The sequence below is a fragment of the Electrona antarctica genome (assembly GCF_951216825.1).
Source record: "Electrona antarctica genome assembly, contig: scaffold_103, whole genome shotgun sequence".
Taxonomy (NCBI): domain Eukaryota; kingdom Metazoa; phylum Chordata; class Actinopteri; order Myctophiformes; family Myctophidae; genus Electrona; species Electrona antarctica.
In genome coordinates, this window is record NW_027637143.1 from 415473 (window position 1) to 439113 (window position 23641).

A 23641-nucleotide genomic window follows, 5' to 3' on the forward strand; every position below is an offset into this window, starting at 1 on the left:
CGTGAAAAATCGTGCCGTGAAACAAGTATCGTGATTCGAATCGTGAGTAAAGCGAATCGTTACGTGTGACATCGGCAGCGCACAAACCACGTACGAACCACGCATGGATCGCACTGTCGCAGGACAACTCATATTATTGTGGACATTTTGCTGGTATCCTTTAGTTATATGAATCTTACACACAGTCTGTACTCTTTGGCAAGACGTACTTACAAGTTATTATTATTATTATTATTGTAATTATTATTATCTCTATACAAAAAGGACATAGAACAAACAGATAGCAGAGCGCCCTCTAAAAGGTTCTACAATGCAGATAAACAGGCTTCAAGATGGTTCTTATACGGATGACGCACCGATATGGACATCTAACCCATTTTGGGCGGGAACCTCTTTTGGTGTTAGCATCATGTTATGCTTTAGCTATTGAAAACTCCAAGATGTTCATTTTTCAGGAAATGAAAAATATACATTTTTAAGGAAAATAATAAAACCTTGTTTTTTTTTAAATGATGCAATACTGCCTCATCAAAGCTGGTGTTGAGACTTTAGATATTGTCAATGACTTGCATGAGAAGGAGAGAGGTGGTGGAGTTAGCTGTTTTAGCAGACAGTTTGAGGGTCCAATGGAGTTAAGAGGTTTTGTCCAATGCGTGTTTTACTACTTTCCAGCATACTGTAGAATCTAGGCCTGCAGCTTGGTACAGGCTGCAGATAACCAACACACCAGCATACTGTAGAATCTAGGCCTGCAGCTTGGTACAGGCTGCAGATAACCAACACACCAGCATACTGTAGAATCTAGGCCTGCAGCTTGGTACAGGCTGCAGATAACCAACACACCAGCATACTGTAGAATCTAGGCCTGCAGCTTGGTACAGGCTGCAGATAACCAACACACCACCATACTGTAGAATCTAGGCCTGCAGCTTGGTACAGGCTGCAGATAACCAACACACCAGCATACTGTAGAATCTAGGCCTGCAGCTTGGTACAGGCTGCAGATAACCAACACACCACCATACTGTAGAATCTAGGCCTGCAGCTTGGTACAGGCTGCAGATAACCAACACACCACCATACTGTAGAATCTAGGCCTGCAGCTTGGTACAGGCTGCAGATAACCAACACACCAGCATACTGTAGCCGATATGCTCATCAACAACAGATAAACATCGGCTATACCGCCATCGGTTAATGTCAACCTTGTATTTGCCGATACCGATATCGACCGATAGATAACGGTAAAAATCGTCCGATATGTGTGTGTCCGACACATCGGTGCGTCCCCATAATTCTTAGTGATGGAATGAATCCATGAGGATCTTCAAGTATTTATAGCGCTCTGTAAGATTCTACTGACTGTAGTCTATAAGGTTCTACTGACCGTAGTCTATAAGGTTCTACTGACCGTAGTCTATAAGGTTCTACTGACCGTAGTCTATAAGGTTCTACTGACCGTAGTCTATAAGGTTCTACTGACTGTAGTCTATAAGGTTCTACTGACTGTAGTCTATAAGGTTCTACTGACCGTAGTCTATAAGGTTCTACTGACTGTAGTCTATAAGGTTCTACTGACTGTAGTCTATAAGGTTCTACTGACTGTAGTCTATAAGGTTCTACTGACTGTAGTCTATAAGGTTCTACTGACTGTAGTCTATAAGGTTCTACTGACTGTAGTCTATAAGGTTCTCTCCAGAAGGCAACGGTTCCTTGGGTTTCTTCTTTTCATTTTTTATTTTTTTAGATGCCGTCTGTTATCTTTCCTTCAAGCCGCCCGTTTCGGAGCTGTGCGGCGTAAGGAACGCACGTCGACGTAACGCCCCCGGGGGGGGGATGGGTCAAGACACTCCCATCCAAGACACTCCCAGTCAAGTCTTTTTTTCTTCTCCGTTGACACCCGCTATTAAAAACAGGAAGGGGAGGAGCTAGTATTTCTATTTCTATTTATGTTTTTGCTGTTTCAGCAACACGTTCAGTATAAACTACACTTCCTGGATGAAAAAACTTTATTGTTTCAACGTCGCAAAAGCAGAAATGGGAACAAAAATGGATTCCAAATGTTTTTCTTCTTCCGTCCAGCGTTCCAGTTCCACAGACACATCACGAGAGGCACGTGTCTGTGCTGCACATAGACATCAAAGGGGGCTTGAGCCCCTGCCCTTTTACCCGTCAAAAAAAAACAAAAGAAAAAGTCCTCTCCAGGCCATGAATGCAGCATTTACTGTACTGTACTGTACTGTACTTTACTGTACTGTACTTTTCCATACCCGAAGCAGGCAGCGTCCAGGATAATCGCCTTCTTTCCCCAACGGCCCCCGAAGTCCAACGCAGCATTTTTGCGTCAAAACAATCAGTCTATAAATCCATGTCGTAAAAATCATATGGCGAATCTCCAGTGTCGCTAGAGGAGGAGAGCGTCCCGGTCGCTCCGCCCGAAAACAGACGATCTATAAAGCTCTCAACATGTCGAGATCAGCGCGACCCGTTGAGAGCTTGTAGATCTGCTGTTTGGAGGAGCTCCCCCCCCCACTGCCTCTCTCTAATGTCTTCTGGAGGGGAGAGAGGAGGGGGGGGGGGGGGGGGGGGTCAGGTAGGGTGACCAGAGAGGAGGGGGGTCAGTTCATTTGAGGGACAGAAGTATCGCTTGTGTGGGACAAGTGGGATGGGGGGACGGGGACAGGGGGACGGGGACAGGGGGACGGGGGGACGGGGGGTGCAGGGGCAGGGGGACGGGGGACAGGGGGGCGGTCACGGGACAGGACTGGGTTAGCAACTTTTTACTTGGGTTTCTATTAAGGTAAATGTCTTGATGTCATATTCGACCATAGGCTTAATATTGCCTCAACTATTAGGGGACTAACTATTAGGGGACTAACTATTAGGGTACTAACTATTAGGGTACTAACTATTAGGCTATTAGCCTCGGGATCCCCCAGGAGGAAGTCACTACTGTTGCTCTGGAGGAGCTCTCTGGTGGAGCTATTGCTCCCCACGACCCGACTATGGATAAGCGGGGGGGGGGGGGGGGGGGGGTGTCAGGGGCTCAGGGGTCAGGCCTTGGCCTCCAGTAGTTCCAGGGGGGGGGGGGGGGGGGGGGGTCGGGGGTCAGGCCTTAGCCGGTCAGGGGTCGGGGGTCAGGCCTTAGCCTCCAGTAGTTCCAGGGGGGGTCAGGAGGTCAGGGGTCGGGGGTCAGGCCTTGGCCTCCAGTAGTTCCAGGGGGGGTCAGGAGGTCAGGGGTCGGGGGTCAGGCCTTAGCCTCCAGTAGTTCCAGGGGGGGTCAGAAGGTCAGGGGTCGGGGGTCAGGCCTTGGCCTCCAGTAGTTCCAGGGGGGGTCAGGAGGTCAGGGGTCGGGGGTCAGGCCTTAGCCTCCAGTAGTTCCAGGTAGTTCCAGGGGGGGTCAGGAGGTCAGGGGTCAGGCCTTGGCCTCCAGTAGTTCCAGGGGGGGGTGGGGGGGTCAGGGGTCAGGCCTTGGCCTCCAGTAGTTCCAGGGGGGGTCAGGAGGTCAGGGGTCGGGGGTCAGGCCTTAGCCTCCAGTAGTTCCAGGTAGTTACAGGGGGGGTCAGGAGGTCAGGGGTCAGGCCTTGGCCTCCAGTAGTTCCAGGGGGGGTCAGGAGGTCAGGGGTCAGGCCTTGGCCTCCAGTAGTTCCAGGGGGGGGGGGGGGGGGGGGGGGGGGTCAGGGGTCAAGCCTTGGCCTCCAGTAGTTCCAGGAACAGTTTGTGCATGGGCACGCGTCCGTCCTGGCGGATGCAGCAGAACAGCTGCACGGCGCGCGCGGCGGTGGCTCTGAGCAGCGGCAGCGTCATGATGAGCCTCCCGGCGCGGCGGGGGTCCTCGGGGTGCCTCGCCGCCTCCAGGTCCTGCAGCGCTCCGTGGAGCACGTCCTGGAGCCTCTGCAGCGCCTCGCCGTCCTCGATCTGCATGGAGTCTGTGTGGGAGGACATGAGGACATGAGGACATTGTGGGAGGACATGAGGACATTGTGGGAGGACATGAGGACATTGTGGGAGGACATGAGGACATTGTGGGAGGACATGAGGACATTGTGGGAGGACATGAGGACATTGTGGGAGGACATGAGGACATTGTGGGAGGACATGAGGACATTTGGTGTTTTAACTAAGCATTATGTTATACCTTAGCTATTGAAAAATAGCGCTACGAGCTTGTAGGTCTGCTATTTTTGAAAAATCGTAAAAAATGCGGCACAAATCTTTGGATTCTTATTTCGGGGTTAAAAATAAATAAAAATAAAATGAAATTGCAACTGAATGGCTGGAAAATGGAGATGAAGAGTTTACATAGTACACATAGTACATGCATAAATATAAATAAATATTAAACATTATAAACCCTTATCTCGTCCGATCTCGCCCTAGGCGATCTGTGACTATAAATGTAAGTCGCCCAGTCTCGCCCTTAGCAGGGAAGGAGTTAACCCATTCTGGGCAGGAACCCCTTTACGAGCTTGTATAGCTGATATTTTTCAATAGCTAAAGTATAACATAATGTTTAACCCATTTAGGCCTGACGTCGAAATAAAAAAAAAGTCTTCTGAAAGAATATATATTCAAAGATTTGAGGCACATTTTCACGATTTTTCCAAAAATAGCAGACCTACAAGTTCATAGAGCGTTACTCGGTGCCACGCTATGAGCTTGTAGATCTGCTGTTTTTCAATATAGCTAAGTAAGATACAAAACACCAAAAGGGTGTTCCTGCCCCCCAGAACGGGTTTTTAAGAAGAGTCACCAGAGTTGACGAGGGCGATGGCCTTGAGCAGCAGGAACTCGTCTCGGTGGAGCTCCAGGCTCTTGTACTTCTTGACCAGCTGTAGCAGGGCGTTGTTGAGGTCCAGGAGGCCGGCCAGACGGGCCGTCTCCTCGTCCAGCACGTAGTCCTCGGCGAACACCAGGCGCTCGGGGACGCCCAGGGAGCGGAACGCCACGCGCAGCAACAGGATCTCCATCCAGCCGCTCTGAAGAACACTCATCTGGTCTGCCAGGGAGAGGGAGGGGAAGCCTGGGGGGAGGGGGGAGAGGGAGGGGAGGGAGAGAGGAGAGAGATAGAGATAGAGGGAGACGGGGGGACAGAGGAGAGAGGGGGACAGAGGAGAGAGTGACGGGGTGGGGGGGGGATATATTTAGTAAATCTGCTATTTTCAGCATGCATGACTGCTATGGGCTCTGGGGGGCGCTATAGTGATACCTGCTATGGGCTCTGGGGGGCGCTAGTGTTCAGTGTGGTACAGTAGGGAGCGCTACGCTGTGCAGAATGGGGTTACCTGGCTATGTTAGAATGGAAGAAAGCCCCTAAGCACTACTTCCTACTAGTACCGGCGGTATAAAACAAGCGCTCCCCAACAACTAACCAGGGCCCCATGAAAAACGTAGTGGTGAGTTCCTAAAGGTAGTGGTGAGTTCCTAAAGGTAGTGGTGAGTTCCTAAAACGTAGTGGTGAGATCCTAAAGGTAGTGGTGAGTTCCTAAAGGTAGTGGTGAGTTCCTAAAGGTAGTGGTGAGTTCCTAAAGGTAGTGGTGAGTTCCTAAAACGTAGTGGTGAGTTCCTAAAGGTAGTGGTGAGTTCCTAAAGGTAGTGGTGAGTTCCTAAACGTAGTGGTGAGTTCCTAAAGGTAGTGGTGAGTTCCTAAACGTAGTCCTGAGTTCCTAAAACGTAGTGGTGAGTTCCTAAAACGTAGTGGTGAGTTCCTAAAGGTAGTGGTGAGTTCCTAAACGTAGTCCTGAGTTCCTAAAACGTAGTGGTGAGTTCCTAAAGGTAGTGGTGAGTTCCTAAAGGTAGTGGTGAGTTCCTAAACGTAGTGGTGAGTTCCTAAAGGTAGTGGTGAGTTCCTAAAACGTAGTGGTGAGTTCCTAAAGGTAGTGGTGAGTTCCTAAAGGTAGTGGTGAGTTCCTAAAACGTAGTTGTGAGTTCCTAAAGGTAGTGGTGAGTTCCTAAAGGTAGTGGTGAGTTCCTAAAGGTAGTCCTGAGTTCCTAAAACGTAGTCCTGAGTTCCTAAAACGTAGTGGTGAGTTCCTAAAGGTAGTGGTGAGTTCCTAAAGGTAGTGGTGAGTTCCTAAAGGTAGTGGTGAGTTCCTAAACGTAGTCCTGAGTTCCTAAAACGTAGTGGTGAGTTCCTAAAGGTAGTGGTGAGTTCCTAAAGGTAGTGGTGAGTTCCTAAACGTAGTCCTGAGTTCCTAAAACATAGTGGTGAGTTCCTAAAGGTAGTGGTGAGTTCCTAAAACGTAGTGGTGAGTTCCTAAAGGTAGTGGTGAGTTCCTAAAGGTAGTGGTGAGTTCCTAAAACGTAGTTGTGAGTTCCTAAAGGTAGTGGTGAGTTCCTAAAGGTAGTGGTGAGTTCCTAAAGGTAGTCCTGAGTTCCTAAAACGTAGTGGTGAGTTCCTAAAGGTAGTGGTGAGTTCCTAAAGGTAGTCCTGAGTTCCTAAAACGTAGTCCTGAGTTCCTAAAACGTAGTGGTGAGTTCCTAAAGGTAGTGGTGAGTTCCTAAAGGTAGTGGTGAGTTCCTAAAGGTAGTGGTGAGTTCCTAAACGCAGTCCTGAGTTCCTAAAACGTAGTGGTGAGTTCCTAAAGGTAGTGGTGAGTTCCTAAAGGTAGTGGTGAGTTCCTAAACGTAGTGGTGAGTTCCTAAACGTAGTGGTGAGTTCCTAAACGTAGTGGTGAGTTCCTAAAGGTAGTGGTGAGTTCCTAAAATGTAGCGGTGAGTTCCTAAAGGTAGCGGTGAGTTCCTAAAGGTAGTGGTGAGTTCCTAAAGGTAGTGGTGAGTTCCTAAAGGTAGTGGTGAGTTCCTAAAGGTAGTGGTGAGTTCCTAAACGTAGTGGTGAGTTCCTAAAGGTAGTGGTGAGTTCCTAAAGGTAATGGTGAGTTCCTAAAGGTAGTGGTGAGTTCCTAAAGGTAGTGGTGAGTTCCTAAAGGTAGTGGTGAGTTTCTAAAGGTAGTGGTGAGTTCCTAAACGTAGTGGTGAGTTCCTAAACGTAGTGGTGAGTTCCTAAAGGTAGTGGTGAGTTCCTAAAGGTAGTGGTGAGTTCCTAAACGTAGTGGTGAGTTCCTAAAAGGTAGTGGTGAGTTCCTAAAGGTAGTGGTGAGTTCCTAAAACGTAGTGGTGAGTTCCTAAAGGTAGTGGTGAGTTCCTAAAGATAGTGGTGAGTTCCTAAAACGTAGCGGTGAGTTCCTAAAGGTAGTGGTGAGTTCCTAAACGTAGTGGTGAGTTCCTAAAGGTAGTGGTGAGTTCCTAAACGTAGTGGTGAGTTCCTAAAGGTAGTGGTGAGTTCCTAAACGTAGTGGTGAGTTCCTAAACGTAGTGGTGAGTTCCTAAAGGTAGTGGTGAGTTCCTTAAAGGTAGTGGTGAGTTCCTAAAGGTAGTGGTGAGTTCCTAAAGGTAGTGGTGAGTTCCTAAAGGTAGTGGTGAGTTCCTAAAGGTAGTGGTGAGTTCCTAAAGGTAGTGGTGAGTTCCTAAAATGTAGTGGTGAGTTCCTAAAGGTAGTGGTGAGTTCCTAAAGGTAGTGGTGAGTTCCTAAAACGTAGTAGTGAGTTCCTAAGGGTAGTGGTGAGTTCCTAAAGGTAGTGGTGAGTTCCTAAAGGTAGTGGTGAGTTCCTAAAACGTAGTGGTGAGTTCCTAAAGGTAGTGGTGAGTTCCTAAACGTAGTGGTGAGTTCCTAAAGGTAGTGGTGAGTTCCTAAAGGTAGTGGTGAGTTTAGTTCCCGAGTTCTGAACGTTGATCCGAAAAGAGGCGTCCGCTGGCGTTGGGGCGGGGCGGACAGAGGGAGCCAATCAACAGATGAGCTTGTTAATCGTCTTGTGACGGCAGCGACATTGATTGACAGTCATGATGCCATGATGTCCCACAAGGAGGGCGTGACTCAAGTCTATAACACCTCCGTGCACTCGCTGAGATGCAGGCGTTCATGAGCACACACACACACACACACACACACACACACACACACACACACACACACACACACACACACACACACACACACACACACACACACACACACACACACACACACACACACACACACACACCATTATAATTAAGCAGATGATGTGTTTTACAGAGGGGGGGGGGGGGTGGAGGTTGTTGTTTTACGGTCGCCGTGGGAACGCCATTCCTCTCTTATCTGCCGCTGATTGATCGGAAATGCCCGCCTGGCGCCGGCGATTTTCATTGGTCGACAGGGATCCGTATTCTGTTGCCGGGCGATTGATTGGTTTGGGGGTGAGGACAGTGGTGTTAGCCAGGGTGCATTTTATATGCGTGCGTGCGTGCGTGCGTGCGTGCGTGCGTGCGTGCGTGCGTGCGTGCGTGCGTGCGTGCGTGCGTGCGTGCGTGCGTGCGTGCGTGCGTGCAACGAGGTCTCTAACAGCATATTGACAGAACATATACGAGAGGTAACATCCGTGTCGACCGTTTTCACAATGTCAAGGTGTCATGAAGAAGGAAAGGGCAGCTCGTAAAGATACACACACTAACATCACCGTCTCTGTCTGGTGTTAATCTCGTCGACTAAAACTATGGCGGGAAATGTCCGTCGAATGGCTTTTCTTCACTGACGACTAAAACTAAGACTAAATATATTGACAATTTCTTCAAACAGACTAGAATGTCAGGGAGGGACTAGTGGAGAAGAGATCCAGTAGAACTAAATGTCAGGGAGGGACTATTGGAGAAGAGATCCAGTAGAACTAAATGTCAGGGAGGGACTATTGGAGAAGAGATCCAGTAGAACTAAATGTCAGGGAGGGACTAGTGGAGAAGAGATCCAGTAGAACTAAATGTCAGGGAGGGACTATTGGAGAAGAGATCCAGTAGAACTAAATGTCAGGGAGGGACTAGTGGAGAAGAGATCCAGTAGAACTAAATGTCAGGGAGGGACTAGTGGAGAAGAGATCCAGTAGAACTAAATGTCAGGGAGGGACTAGTGGAGAAGAGATCCAGTAGAACTAAATGTCAGGGAGGGACTAGTGGAGAAGAGATCCAGTAGAACTAAATGTCAGGGAGGGACTATTGGAGAAGAGATCCAGTAGAACTAAATGTCAGGGAGGGACTAGTGGAGAAGAGATCCAGTAGAACTAAATGTCAGGGAGGGACTAGTGGAGAAGAGATCCAGTAGAACTAAATGTCAGGGAGGGACTAGTGGAGAAGAGATCCAGTAGAACTAAATGTCAGGGAGGGACTAGTGGAGAAGAGATCCAGTAGAACTAAATGTCAGGGAGGGACTAGTGGAGAAGAGATCCAGTAGAACTAAATGTCAGGGATGGACTAGTGGAGAAGAGATCCAGTTGAACTAAATGTCAGGGAGGGACTAGTGGAGAAGAGATCCAGTTGAACTAAATGTCAGGGAGGGACTAGTGGAGAAGAGATCCAGTAGAACTAAATGTTAAGGAGGGACTATTGGAGAAGAGATCCAGTAGAACTAAATGTCAGGGAGGGACTAGTGGAGAAGAGATCCAGTAGAACTAAATGTCAGGGAGGGACTAGTGGAGAAGAGATCCAGTAGAACTAAATGTCAGGGAGGGACTAGTGGAGAAGAGATCCAGTAGAACTAAATGTCAGGGAGGGACTATTGGAGAAGAGATCCAGTAGAACTAAATGTCAGGGAGGGACTAGTGGAGAAGAGATCCAGTAGAACTAAATGTCAGGGAGGGACTAGTGGAGAAGAGATCCAGTAGAACTAAATGTCAGGGAGGGACTAGTGGAGAAGAGATCCAGTAGAACTAAATGTCAGGGAGGGACTAGTGGAGAAGAGATCCAGTAGAACTAAATGTCAGGGAGGGACTAGTGGAGAAGAGATCCAGTAGAACTAAATGTCAGGGATGGACTAGTGGAGAAGAGATCCAGTTGAACTAAATGTCAGGGAGGGACTAGTGGAGAAGAGATCCAGTTGAACTAAATGTCAGGGAGGGACTAGTGGAGAAGAGATCCAGTAGAACTAAATGTTAAGGAGGGACTAGTGGAGAAGAGATCCAGTAGAACTACATGTCAGGGAGGGACTAGTGGAGAAGAGATCCAGTAGAACTAAATGTCAGGGAGGGACTAGTGGAGAAGAGATCCAGTAGAACCAAATGTCAGGGAGGGACTAGTGGAGAAGAGATCCAGTAGAACTAAATGTCAGGGAGGGACTAGTGGAGAAGAGATCCAGTAGAACTAAATGTCAGGGAGGGACTAGTGGAGAAGAGATCCAGTAGAACTAAATGTCAGGGAGGGACTAGTGGAGAAGAGATCCAGTAGAACTAAATGTCAGGGAGGGACTAGTGGAGAAGAGATCCAGTAGAACTAAATGTCAGGGAGGGACTAGTGGAGAAGAGATCCAGTAGAACTAAATGTCAGGGAGGGACTAGTGGAGAAGAGATCCAGTAGAACTAAATGTCAGGGAGGGACTAGTGGAGAAGAGATCCAGTAGAACTAAATGTCAGGGAGGGACTAGTGGAGAAGAGATCCAGTAGAACTAAATGTCAGGGAGGGACTAGTGGAGAAGAGATCCAGTAGAACTAAATGTCAGGGAGGGACTAGTGGAGAAGAGATCCAGTAGAACTAAATGTCAGGGAGGGACTAGTGGAGAAGAGAGCCAGTAGAACTAAATGTCAGGGAGGGACTAGTGGAGAAGAGATCCAGTAGAACTAAATGTCATGGAGGGACTAGTGGAGAAGAGATCCAGTAGAACTTAATGTCAGGGAGGGACTAGTGGAGAAGAGATCCAGTAGAACCAAATGTCAGGGAGGGACTAGTGGAGAAGAGATCCAGTAGAACTAAATGTCAGGGAGGGACTAGTGGAGAAGAGATCCAGTAGAACCAAATGTTAGGGAGGGACTAGTGGAGAAGAGATCCAGTAGAACTAAATGTTAGGGAGGGACTAGTGGAGAAGAGATCCAGTAGAACTAAAAGACAAGTGTTACATGTTACTGTACGTTCGGTTGCGCTAAGGTAACGCCCGGGGTCGGGGTAATGACCGGGGTCGGGGTAACGTCCAACATCTTACCCACTAGACCAAAGGGGTATCCCTATGGACCAGGGGAGATATTAGACTATTGAGGCCATCAGGCTGTGAGCCACTCTGCTACACTATAGCGCCACCATCAGGCTGTGAGCCACTCTGCTACACTATAGCGCCACCATCAGGCTGTGAGCCACTCTGCTACACTATAGCACCACCATCAGGCTGTGAGCCACTCTGCTACACTATAGCGCCACCATCAGGCTGTGAGCCACTCTGCTACACTATAGCGCCACCATCAGGCTGTGAGCCACTCTGCTACACTATAGCGCCACCATCAGGCTGTGAGCCACTCTGCTACACTATAGCGCCACCATCAGGCAGAGGCTCTGAGCCACTCTGCTACACTATAGCGCCACCATCAGGCTGTGAGCCACTCTGCTACACTATAGCGCCACCATCAGGCAGAGGCTGTGAGCCACTCTGCTACACTATAGCGCCATCATCAGGCTCTGAGCCACTCTGCTACACTATAGCGCCACCATCAGGCTGTGAGCCACTCTGCTACACTATAGCGCCACCATCAGGCAGAGGCTGTGAGCCACTCTGCTACACTATAGCGCAACCATCAGGCTCTGAGCCACTCTGCTACACTATTATAACGGTTGCAACAATGACAATTAAGGAACCAGTTATAGCAAAAATGAGGGAGGTGGTGGGTCAGTTCAGAATAAGAACAACTAAAGAAATCAGTAACAAAGTTTAACTGTAATTCATTAAATCAACACAAAATAAAGTTTTCAATAACCAAATGTTCACTTAATGAAATCAAAATAAAATAAAACTGCCTCAAAAGGGATGGGTGTAAAGTTCGAGTGTCCTGGCACTGTCCAAAACTAAACTTAAATGTCCCAAAAATAAATCAATCCAAACCAGTCTGTATGCACTGAGTGTGGCCAGTCTCCTCTGGCCACCCTTAACTCCTTCACAAAGTCTGTCCTTAATCCGATATCCAGGGAAGTAATCCAAAATGGAAAGAGTCTCGAAGTCTCTAAATCCAATGGTAGAATCCAATCTCGGGAAGGTACTCTAAAAAGGGAATATGGCAAGACTTGGGAAATATTCCTCTTGCTTTCCCAGTAGCCTGTCTCTCTCTCTCTTCACTTCCACTCTGGACTGCCAGAGTCAAACTCTCCAGGTGGGCCAAACCTTGTGATTGCCCATGTGATTGCTCCATCCGCCAGGTGAGCTGTGGGCGGGGCCTCTCAATCACTGTCTATAGAGTAGCAGATAGTAGAAAATAATAAAGTACATCAAAATGGAGCATAGTAAACAAAGAATACACAGAAACAATGTGACTCTGGGCACAGATGTTACATATTCCCCTCCCCTAATGGAAGAGGCTCCTTGGGGCCAAAGTAAGCCTTCAGGTTCTGCACGTGATACACATCACTATGATCTTTCTGCCCTAGAAGTGACACAGAATAGTTGACAGGGCCTAACCATTTCTGTATCTTAGCAGGGCCCTTCCACTTAGGTGCGAGCTTGGCCATGAAACCTGCTTCTGCTTTGGACAGGGGGTGATCTCTGATCCACACTAGATCCCCAGGTTCAAATGTGACCTGCTCACGCCTGAGATTGTAATAGCGACCCTGTTTCTCTTGAGCCTTTGCCACATGCTGTCCGACACTCTCCACTAACCTCTTCTGTCTCTCCAGCAAGGCATAAGTGCTCTCGTCAGGATCAGGGGCTCGGCACAGGGCCCTCTCCAGTGGGCCTTTCAGTTTGCGTCCCAGGGCTACTTCTGCTGGAGTGAAGCCCGTGCTTTCCTGCCAGGCCGAGTTGATTGCGAACCGGAACTCTGAAAGCCACATGTCCCATGTATTGTGCTTGTCCTTGACAAAGGATGCCAACATTGTCTTCAAAGTGCGATTGATGCGTTCGGTCAAGTTTGTCTGAGGGTGGTATGCTGTTGTTAGCTTCTGGACCACGCCCCACTGTTGACATATCTGTGCCAGCAGCTGAGAGGTGAATTGTGCCCCTCTGTCAGACACGAGGTACTTGGGGGTACCCCACCTCATGAAGATCTCCTCTATCAGCAAGGAAGCTATCTTGGGGGACTTCGCTTCTCGTATGGGGAACAGCTCAACCCATTTGGAGCAATAATCGACTACCACCATAAGGTATTGGTTGCCTTTCCTGCTCCTAGGAAAAGGCCCCATGAGATCAACACCTAGCATGAAACCAGGCTCCTTCACGGCAGTCGATTGTAAGTGACCTGAGAGCTTAGTCAGTTGGGGCTTGTACTTCTGGCAGGTTATGCAGTTCTTGGTGTACTCCCATACATCCTTCCTCACATCTGGCCAGTACGCAACATCCAACAGTCTCAGTAGGGTTTTTAGCCTTCCTAGATGTCCTCCAAGTGGACTGTCATGGAAGTAGTTGAGGAATTGGGACCTCATTCCTTTTGGGATGAACAACTGCCATTTCTGTCCTTCCTGCTTGATGGGTACAATCCTGTACAGGAATCCATTTTCGAGGGCATAGTGGATGCGTCCGTGTTTGACTTTTCCATCTTGTACCTCTTTCACCAACTCTTGTACTTCAGGATCATACTGCTGAGCCGCAGAAATATCGGCCCAGTCTACAGGGAGGGTGCATCGGTGGCTTTGAACAGCACGGCTGACACACAGAATGGCTACGTCTTCCACCCCGACAGGTGCTCTAGACAGGGCATCTGGAACAACATTACATCGTCCCTTCCTGTAAATGACAGTGAAGTCGAACTCCTGTAGCCTAATTGTCCAACGTGCCAGTCTGGAACTCGGTTTTGGGTGGTTGAAAACCCACGCCAAGGAAGAATGGTCAGTAATCACCTCGAACTTCCGCCCTTCAAGAAAGGCTCTCCATTTCTCTACCGCCCATACAACGGCAAGGCATTCTCTCTCTGAGACAGAGTAATTTCTCTCAGCAGGGTTGAGGACACGAGATGCGTACGCAATGACTCGCTCAACACCTTCCACCTCTTGGGTAAGCACGGCCCCCAAACCGATGCCACTTGCGTCTGTCTGAACCTTTAAAGGTAAACTGAAATTTGGTGCCATCAGCACTGGAGCTGTGGTGAGAGCCTGCTTCAGATCTTCAAAAGCGGCTTGGCACCCACGGTGTGCCCTTCTTTTTTAGCGCATTAAGGGGTGCGGCCCGTTCAGAAAATCGGTGAATGAACCGATGATACCAGCCGGCAATTCCCAAGAATCTTTCAATGTCCTTCACTGAGGACGGTGGCGGGAAAGACAAGACAGAATCAATTTTCTTCGCCTCAGTGTGGATTCCTTCAGCAGACACCTCGTGACCCAGGAAGGTCAGTGATCGCTGGAAGAGGTTACACTTCTCCAAGTTCAGGGTGAGTCCTGCGCCCTGCAGCCTGGAAAACACCTCCCTCAGGTGCTGTAGATGCTGCTGATCGTTTTGTGAGTAAATCACGATATCGTCAATGTAGACAAAGCAGAACTTCCCTATCAGCTCTCTCAGGACTGTTTCCATGAGGCATTGGAAGGTTGCCGCTGCGTTCTTGAGCCCGAAAGGAAGAACAAGGAACTCATATAGACCCTGTGGAGTGGCAAAGGCTGTCTTGTGGATGCTCCGAGGATCCATTCCCACAGGGCCGGTCCTGAGCAATCTGGCGCCCCAAGCAGGATTTTTCGCGTTTTTTTTTACTCTGTCCCAGAAATTGAGGAGACACTGTGGAGGCACTGGGGGGACAGTGGGGACACTGTGGAGGCACTGGGGGTCCATTGGGGAGGCACTGTGGGGACACTGGGGAGGCTCTGTGGAGGCACTGGCGGGACACTGGCACTGGGGAGACACTGCGGAGGCACTGGGGAGGCACTGGGGGGGCACTGGGGGGGCACTGGGGGGGCACTGGGGGGGACACGGTGCAGACAGAGTTGGGACAGAGTAAAAAAAGCGCCCCATGGCGCTCGAAGCTGTTGCTTCGTCGGCCTGTAGGAAGAACCGGGCCTGCATTCCCACTTGCCAGTATCCACTCTTCAAGTCAAGGGTGCTGAACACTGTGGCAGCATGCATGGACTCTAAGATCTCATGAATATGAGGCATGGGGTAGGCGTCCAAAGGGGTTTTAGCGTTGACACCTCGGTAGTCCACGCAGAACCGAAGCTTTCCACATTTCTTCTTCACCAAGACCACAGGTGCAGCCCATGGTGAAGCAGATGGCCTGATGATTCGCTTGTCCAACATGTCCTTAATCTCTCCTGCCACATACTCCTGTTTCTCCAGTGACATCCTGTATGCACGTCGACGGATAGGAACCTCATCGTCGGTTAGGATGCTGTGGGTAACCACTGATGTGTGGCCAAGAGAGTCTGTACAGACAGATGACCAGTCATTGAGAAGATGTTCTAGCTGGCCCTGAACCTGTTCACTGGCAGATGCTGCTTGAACCAGTCTTTGCAGGTGGTCTATCAGACCTGGATCACCTTCTTGCTCCCTTCCATCTTCCAGTTGCCTACTGGTGCGTATACATTCAGCAGCAGGTACTGGGACAGCAAGGTACAGATGTGCACCATGCAACGGGTCAAGTGTCGAGCTTTGGTGGTTGAAAGGATGGTACTCAAGTTGGTCTCCTCTGGAAATGGCATAGCGGGAGTTCTTGAAATCAAGGATGATTCCTGTAAGAAACATGAAGTCCAGACCAGTTACAACTGGAAAAGCCAGGTGCTCGTCTTTCATGATCTTGACATCGACTGTGTACTGTCAACCATGAAAGACACAGTCAATCATTGCATGACCAATGGCACTGTTGATCTTGCCATCAGCCAACATGAAAGCACCATTGTGGCAAGTCTTCAGTCCCTCACTGGGACCTTTAAGACGTCTCCACAAAGACTCCTGCACCAGAGTATAGGTACAGCCGGTATCCAGAAGACCCCAACAGTGGTATGACTTCAGGAGCATAGGCAGCATGATTGGCTCGCTAGGCTTGCCTTGCGTCTCAGCCGACTGAACAACAGACAGGTTCCCAGGGGTTTTCTTTCCCCCTGTGGGAGGTGCTGAGGCTCCAGTCGTCTTCTTCTGCTGCTCTGCTTTGTTAGCTTGTGCCCAGTATGTCTTAGAGGCCAACAGGTCTTTCTCAATGAGGGTCCCGACACGTACCAACTCATCAACTGATTGCACGGATCCCCTGACTAGACTCGCTAGCCTAGGGTTGCAATTGCGAAGGATGTGCTGGAGTATGGTAACCAGGCAGATCGGCTTGCCACCTCAGACAGAGAGCTCGTAACTGGAAAGCAAAGTCTCTAATGCTCTCATGTGGTTCTTGTCGTCTCTCACGGATCCGCATCTCGGCCTCCACTTCATAGTCCTCAGACAGGAAGGACCTCAAGAAGGCATCTTTAAACTCTTTCCAGGTCTGCACCCGGCTCCGTTCGGCCTTCCACCAGTCTTTGGCCGTTCCTCTCAAGACTGAATTAAGTGCTGCAAGGATCTCAAGATCAGGTAGGGGGCGCACAGCCAAGAACTCTTCACACTTCTCCAGAAAGGAGATTGGATCCAAGTCACTTCCCCTGTCACCAAAACAAGGAAACTCCACCTTGACTGGAGGTTTCAAGTGATAGGCAGGGTGAATGACACTCCTCTGGCTGTCGTCTGGCATTGTCTTTGCCTCAAAAGGAATGGGTGAACTCTGCTTTGAGTGAGACTTGGCAGATGCAAGATCCACCGGCATGGGGGTAGAGGTGCTAACTGGCAGACGAGAATTCATCATGTCATTCATCCGAGCATCTCTCCGCTTCAAGCATTTCACCATTGCAGAGTCAAGATTCTCAATGGAGGTTGAGACAAGATCTTTAGAGAGCTGAGCACTCCTTGTCAATGCGGTGATGAACTCCTTGCTCTCTTTTCTTTGCATTTGAATACAGAGCCCCAATATCTGTGCCCTGTTGCTGCAGCAATGCCTCCACTGCCACTAACCTTTGGTTGAATTCACCTTCAACGAGGGCTTTGGTGAGGTTAAGGCTCCGCTCAACAGCAGTGACTCTAGTGTCCATGTCACCATAATGACGGTACAGTTGAGTTATTAATGGCCCCACTCTGTCTTGTGATGAACGTGGCTCTGCCTGTAAGTCAGTGTTAGTCACACTACTAGCTCCCTCTGCAGGTTCTTGGACTGGGTTGACTGGGTTGGGTGGAGGAGGCTCCTCTACGTCCTCGTCACTGCCCTCGGGATCTGTATCACCCTCAACATAAAGTGATTTGAGGGTCTCTGACAACGCAGCAACATCTCTCCTAGTCACAAAAGAGGCAGCACTGAAATCTGGAGGCTGATCTACATTTCCCGACCTAGGGTAGTGAGACAGGTTTGGTGGCTCCTCATCTGCTACTGCAGCTCTATCTTGCTCATCAGACATGTTTGCTTAATTACTGAAAAGTGATAATATTCTATTGAACTGACCAGTCCCTGTTCAGGCTCCAATTCTATAACGGTTGCAACAATGACAATTAAGGAACCAGTTATAGCAAAAATGAGGGAGGTGGTGGGTCAGTTCAGAATAAGAATAACTAAAGAAATCAGTAAATAAGTTTAACTGTAATTTATTAAATCAACACAAAATAAAGTTTTCAATAACCAAATGTTCACTTAATGAAATCAAAATAAAATAAAACCAGTCTGTATGCACTGAGTGTGGCCAGTCTCCTCTGGCCACCCTTAACTCCTTCACAAAGTCTGTCCTTAATCCGATATCCAGGGAAGTAATCCAAAATGGAAAGAGTCTCGAAGTCTCTAAATCCAATGGTAGAATCCAATCTCGGGAAGGTACTCTAAAAAGGGAATATGGCAAGACTTGGGAAATATTCCTCTTGCTTTCCCAGTAGCCTGTCTCTCTCTCTTCACTTCCACTCTGGACTGCCAGAGTCAAACTCTCCAGGTGGGCCAAACATTGTGATTGCCCATGTGATTGCTCCATCCGCCAGGTGAGCTGTGGGCGGGGCCTCTCAATCACTGTCTGTTGCCATAGCAACACATGTATCTCACTGGCTTCTTGTGGCATATAGTCCAGCAGATAACCAGGAAAATCTCACAGAGTAGCAGATAGTAGAAAATAATAAAGTACATCAAAATGGAGCATAGTAAACAAAGAATACACAGAAACACTCTGCTACACTATAGCACCACCATCAGGCTGTGAGCCACTCTGCTACACTATAGCGCCACCATCAGGCTGTGAGCCACTCTGCTACACTATAGCGCCACCATCAGGCTGTGAGCCACTCTGCTACACTATAGCGCCACCATCAGGCTGTGAGCCACTCTGCTACACTATACACACTTAGAACTACTGGGTTAAAAAATAGCCCAACCTTAACCCAGCCCCTGGTTTCGTTTTGGACCACACACATGCTGGGTTAGCTTAGCCCATGTGCTGAGTTGGATCATTTCAACTCATGTGTTGGGTTGTTTATTTAACCCAATGTAGTGATTGAAATTAACTATATCACTGGGTTGCATATAAACCATACACTGGGTTGTTCATTTAACCATATCGCTGGGTTAAATATAAACCATACACTGGGTTGTTCATTTAACCCAAGTTAGTGATTGAAATCAACCATATCGCTGGGTTAAATATAAACCATACACTGGGTTGTTAATTTAACCCAAGTTAGTGTTTGAAATTAACCATATCACTGGGTTAAATATAAACCATACACTGGGTTGTTCATTTAACCCAAGTTAGTGATTGAAATTAACCATATCACTGGGTTACATATAAACCATACACTGGGTTGTTAATTTAACCCAAGTTAGTGATTGAAATTAACCATATCACTGGGTTACATATAAACCATACACTGGGTTGTTCATTTAACCCAAGTTAGTGATTTAAATTAACCATATCACTGGGTTACATATAAACCATACACTGGGTTGTTCATTTAACCCAAGTTAGTGATTGAAATCAACCATATCACTGGGTTACATATAAACCATACACTGGGTTGTTCATTTAACCCAAGTTAGTGATTTAAATTAATAATAATAATAATAGTGTAACATTATTTCCAAACCATGAATGTATACAAATTATTTATTTGTTATTTTGAACAATCTCCATTAATTATTTTACACTTTACAGTGTCCACCAGACTACATGACCCACACCCCCGAGGGGGTCAGAAATATAGTACGACTTTGCCGTCTACTAGACCAGCATGTGCCGGCCATGGCAATCAATGGCTCATGGCAGAGCCTGGACATTGGCTCTAAGGGTTAAGTGGATTACAGACGTAGTGCTTTTTTCAGAAATGTCATAAAATATATAAAGCAATTTCACATATCGTTGCTGTCCGGAGGAAACCCCAACTCCAAACTCATTTTTCAGGAAATGAAGAAAACCTCATATTTTTAAACGATGCAATACTGCCTCATCAAAGTGGGTGTTGTGACTTTAGATATTGTCAATTACTTGCATGACAAAGCGAGGTGGTGGAGTTAGCCGTTTTAGCAGACAGTTTGAGGGTCCAATGGAATTGGGTTTTGTCCAATGCGTTTTTTTTACTACTTTTAGGGTGTTCAATAGCACTTTTCCTCCGGACAGCAACGATATGAAACATTTTTCATAACCCGCCACCATTGTCTCCAGTACAGACTAGAGACCATTCTGAATGAATAAAAACCCAAAACACGTAAAAACATCCCTGGCATTCCAGCCTTTCAATAAAAACACGTTTTTGGTAATGAGGCAACAGTAGAAAACCTCCCAGGTGTACGACACCCAAAACTGCAGGTGTATGACATAGTCAGCTTGCAGATCAACTATTTGTGCAACTTGTTACAAAAAAATAAAACATGTTACCGTATTGTGCCGAATAAGACCACCCCCATTTTTCAAGACTAATTTGTGGAAAAAGAACATTGAATGTCAAATGTTCTAATCCCTGATTACAATACATCCCTGTTTTTTAGATATTTCCATTGGAGAAAAAAAATGTGGTCTTAAATTCAGCACAATAGGCCGTATTGTGCTGAATATAAGACCAATTTTTTTGACATTCAATGTTCTTTTTCCACAAATGAGTCTTGAACAATGGGGGTGGTCTTATTCGGCACAATACAGTAACATGTTTTATTTTCTTGTAACAAGTTGCACAAATAGTTGATCTGCAAGCTGGCTGTCGTACGCCTGGGAGGTTTTCTACTGTTACCTCATTACCAAAAACGTGTTTTTAGTGAAAGGCCGGAATGCCAGGGATGTGTTTACGTGTTTTTATTCATTCAGTTCACAATGGTGGTGGGTTATGGAATGTGTTCAAATGTGATCTTTGTACATACCCTAGGTATGTACAAAGATCACATTTGAACACATTCCATAACCCACCACCATTGTCTCTAGAACCGAGACCATTCTGAATGAATAAAAACACAAAACACGTAAACACATCCCTGGCATTCCGGCCTTTCACTAAAAACACGTTTTTGGTAATGAGGTAACGGTAGAAAACCTCCCAGGCGTACGACAGCCAGCTTGCAGATCAACTATTTGTGCAACTTGTTACAAGAAAATAAAACATGTTACCGTATTGTGCCGAATTTTGGTCTTATATTCAGCACAATAGGGTATGTACAAAGATCACATTTGAACACTTTTCATAACCCGAGACCATTCTGAATGAATAAAAACACATCCACAGAGAGTGTGTGTGTGCATGAGCACACCCTCCATTAATTTCCCTCAGTTACAAAAAAAGAGCTAAACGAACAGGAACAATTAAATGAACAAGCTAAATAAAAAATAAAGTATATTAAATAAATACAAATAAAGTATATTAAATAAATAAAAATAAAGTATATTAAATAAATACAAATAAAGTATATTCAATCAAATAAACACAATGAGGTAAATACAATTAAAATAAATTAAAGGGATGTTTAACCTGCTTTTGTCAGTACCCCAGACTGTTTTTAGTTGCCCAAATTAGTATTTAGATATACATTTGCTGCCCTGCCCCGTTTTTTTAATTGCTTTTCTAATTTATTTTTCATACAATTTATTTCCCTGATGCTCAAATTCCCCAATACAAAAAAATAAAAAATAAACGAAAACATAACACTAGGCTGCAATTGATGTCCTCAAAAATTTCACAATTGAGGACTCCTGTCCAGCAATGTCATACATGGCATTTTGGATAAACTCCCAGGTGGGGCGACACTTCACTGTGTAATGCATTTGAAACACATAGTAAGCCTTAAAACAAAGGTCTACAGCACCCAACAAAGTGTCCGTTTCGATTGCGTTGTCCGACACAATGGCGAAGGCCTGGCTTATGGTCTTCTCATCGCCAAGACACAAAATGTGCGGTAAGGGATCTGCTGTCTCGAGATACTGCACCATGTTGGTCCCCACCTGTTGAGAGAGAGAGAGAGAGACAGAGACAGAGACCGAAAGAGAGAGAGAGATGTGAAAATGCTAATAGTAACACTGAAACACCCAACATTATTACAATTTAAGTGATTTACAGCAAGCGAGGACAATACAAGGTAATACATAAAAAACATAGAAATACTCATCTAGGATCATAAGTATAAGAGATTAACATCTGTCGTCTAACAGAAGAATATCCATACATTGAAACACAACATAGACACTAGAATGCCAGATCAATAATGACCTGGCATTTGTCTACATAACAACCCATCTACAATTACACAATTAGCCTTTACATAAGCCTGCAAGGTCGTCGAAGCTAGTTTAAGTGCTATGGTCAGTGGTGCGGGCTGAGATGGAGTCTGAAGAGGTGGGTTTTCAGACAATGGTGGAAGGTTGGGTGCAAGTCTGCAGTTCTGATTGCAATGGGAAGTTCATTACATAGTTTTGGACCAAGAAGGGAGAAGAGTCTGGATGTGTGGAGCATTGTCCCAGGTTTTAGTGAAGGTTCTGCCAGCTTCCCTGTGTTATTTGAAGTAGACAAAGTAAAACTTACTGGTTGGATGTTAATAAAGGCCTTGCAGGACTCATCGATGGTGGGTCTGTGGCTTTTTCTTCCAATCTTATAGGACGATGGAGGAAGCAGACACGGCAGGACCTTCAAAGCTCTTTCTACGCAATATAAGAAGAACACATATTAACATCAATATCTAAATAGTATGCCAATAATATAAAGAGACATTTCTGAAGCAATATTTTATGCCCTTGTGTTGAATGTTGATGACATGTTAGATGTGACATCTAATCAGAATCTTTATAGTCACATCACAGATTTGGGGTACACACAGACACAAAGCTGGGCATAGGAGGGGCTAGCGCCTCAAAAATAGCAGATCTACAAACTCACGAGTCTCATTGGGACGTGATGCAAGCTTGTAGATGTGCTAAAACACATCTGTCTGTGTGTGTGTACACACGTAGGGTTGAGATTCGGAATCGGAGGAATAAGAGGAACCAGATTGTAATGGACTTCACGTCCGTCTGCTGTACAATTGCAATACTGTTGGTTCTTAAACTATTTCAATTTCAAGGACAACCATAACTCAGTGTGTGTACAAATGGAACCAAATGGACCTGAAACATTCCATCAGTGTACAAATAGTTATATTTGTACACAAGAGTTACAGACCTGTTAAAATTCATTTGGAACCCACTATAGGAATCATTAAAGGGCACAATTAAGGAATGAGACAGTTAATGAACCGCAATCGTTACAATTCGTAAGGACCCCAAACCTGTGTGAGAGTTCGTAACAAAGCAAGAAATGGCTTACCTGGTGTCATGTCATCATACACTGGGGGCAGTTTACCCTCTCGCTGGGCCATTTCAAGGATTCGGTCACTCATACTAGGCCAGTTCTCGAACAGTTTCGCCCCCGCCTCTGGATAAAGCTGCTGGAAGTCTTGTGATATCTGATACATTTTGGAAAAACAATAGTACAAGAGTGTTTAAAGAAATTATATGGACTTGTACTGTACCTGGAAAGGGGTTAGGGGTAAGAGTCAGTCAATGTTTGTGATTGTCAACACCCGTCCTGTGACCTAAATACTATGATTCTTAGATTGTGTATTATTACTTAACCAAATGAAACTTATAGCATACTTCTGGTCAGGTCATAATAGGTAAACATTTTGGAAAAATAGGTGAACATTCAGTGAAACAAGTTCACAATGTGTCATGCTGTGATGCACATTTATATTGCAAATATTCGGCAGGTGTAGAGGGAGTGGACCAAGTATAGATCCCAGGCAGACTCTACAAAGTATATACTGTAGGAGTGGTTAAACAGACTTCAACAGTTCAAATAATTTCTTACCATGCCGGGATCTACAAGCCTAGGGAACTCCGTCAAGACTTCCTGGACGCTCCTCGGGGCATCCCTAATCCACCTGCCTCTTTGTATAGCTGTCTGTTTCATGTACTCCTCAACTTGAGACACTGGAAATCTATTGTTCTTCAGCCATTCCACCATTTCTTTCAGTTTTTCACAGGACACATCGGGTTCTGTTGAATGTAGTACAGGGGTCATCAGATTAATTATAGCAGCACCTGTGTTTACATCACATCAGTGTATAAGGTCTGTTCAGAAGTCTATATAATCCCTTGCATTTGTCCATTCTGGCCTGCTGGGAATACTTTACATGGTTATTAATATTACCTGGTACACCAGGGACGGTCTGTTCCTCCT

At 46.6% G+C, this 23641-nt stretch overlaps 2 protein-coding genes across 2 annotated transcripts in view; both read right to left on the minus strand.

Moving 5' to 3' along the window:
- Positions 1 to 3684: 3684 nt before the first annotated feature.
- The window catches only part of LOC306919131 (estrogen-related receptor gamma-like), a gene marked incomplete at both ends in the record, with an annotated part of 39315 nt that continues 19358 nt past the window's right edge, over positions 3685 to 23641 (minus strand). The window contains 2 exons of the mRNA XM_079531966.1: positions 3685 to 3929; positions 4754 to 5023. Of these exons, the coding sequence (XP_079388092.1) occupies positions 3685 to 3929; positions 4754 to 5023 (515 nt within the window). The remainder of the gene's footprint in view (positions 3930 to 4753; positions 5024 to 23641) is intronic.
- On the minus strand, positions 21053 to 22874 carry LOC306919130 (uncharacterized protein; the record flags this gene model as incomplete). Its single annotated transcript, XM_079531965.1, has 3 exons — positions 21053 to 21372; positions 21950 to 22065; positions 22727 to 22874. The coding sequence occupies 3 exons, from the start codon at positions 22872 to 22874 to the stop codon at positions 21079 to 21081; spliced, it is 558 nt and encodes a 185-aa protein (XP_079388091.1). The 3' UTR covers positions 21053 to 21078.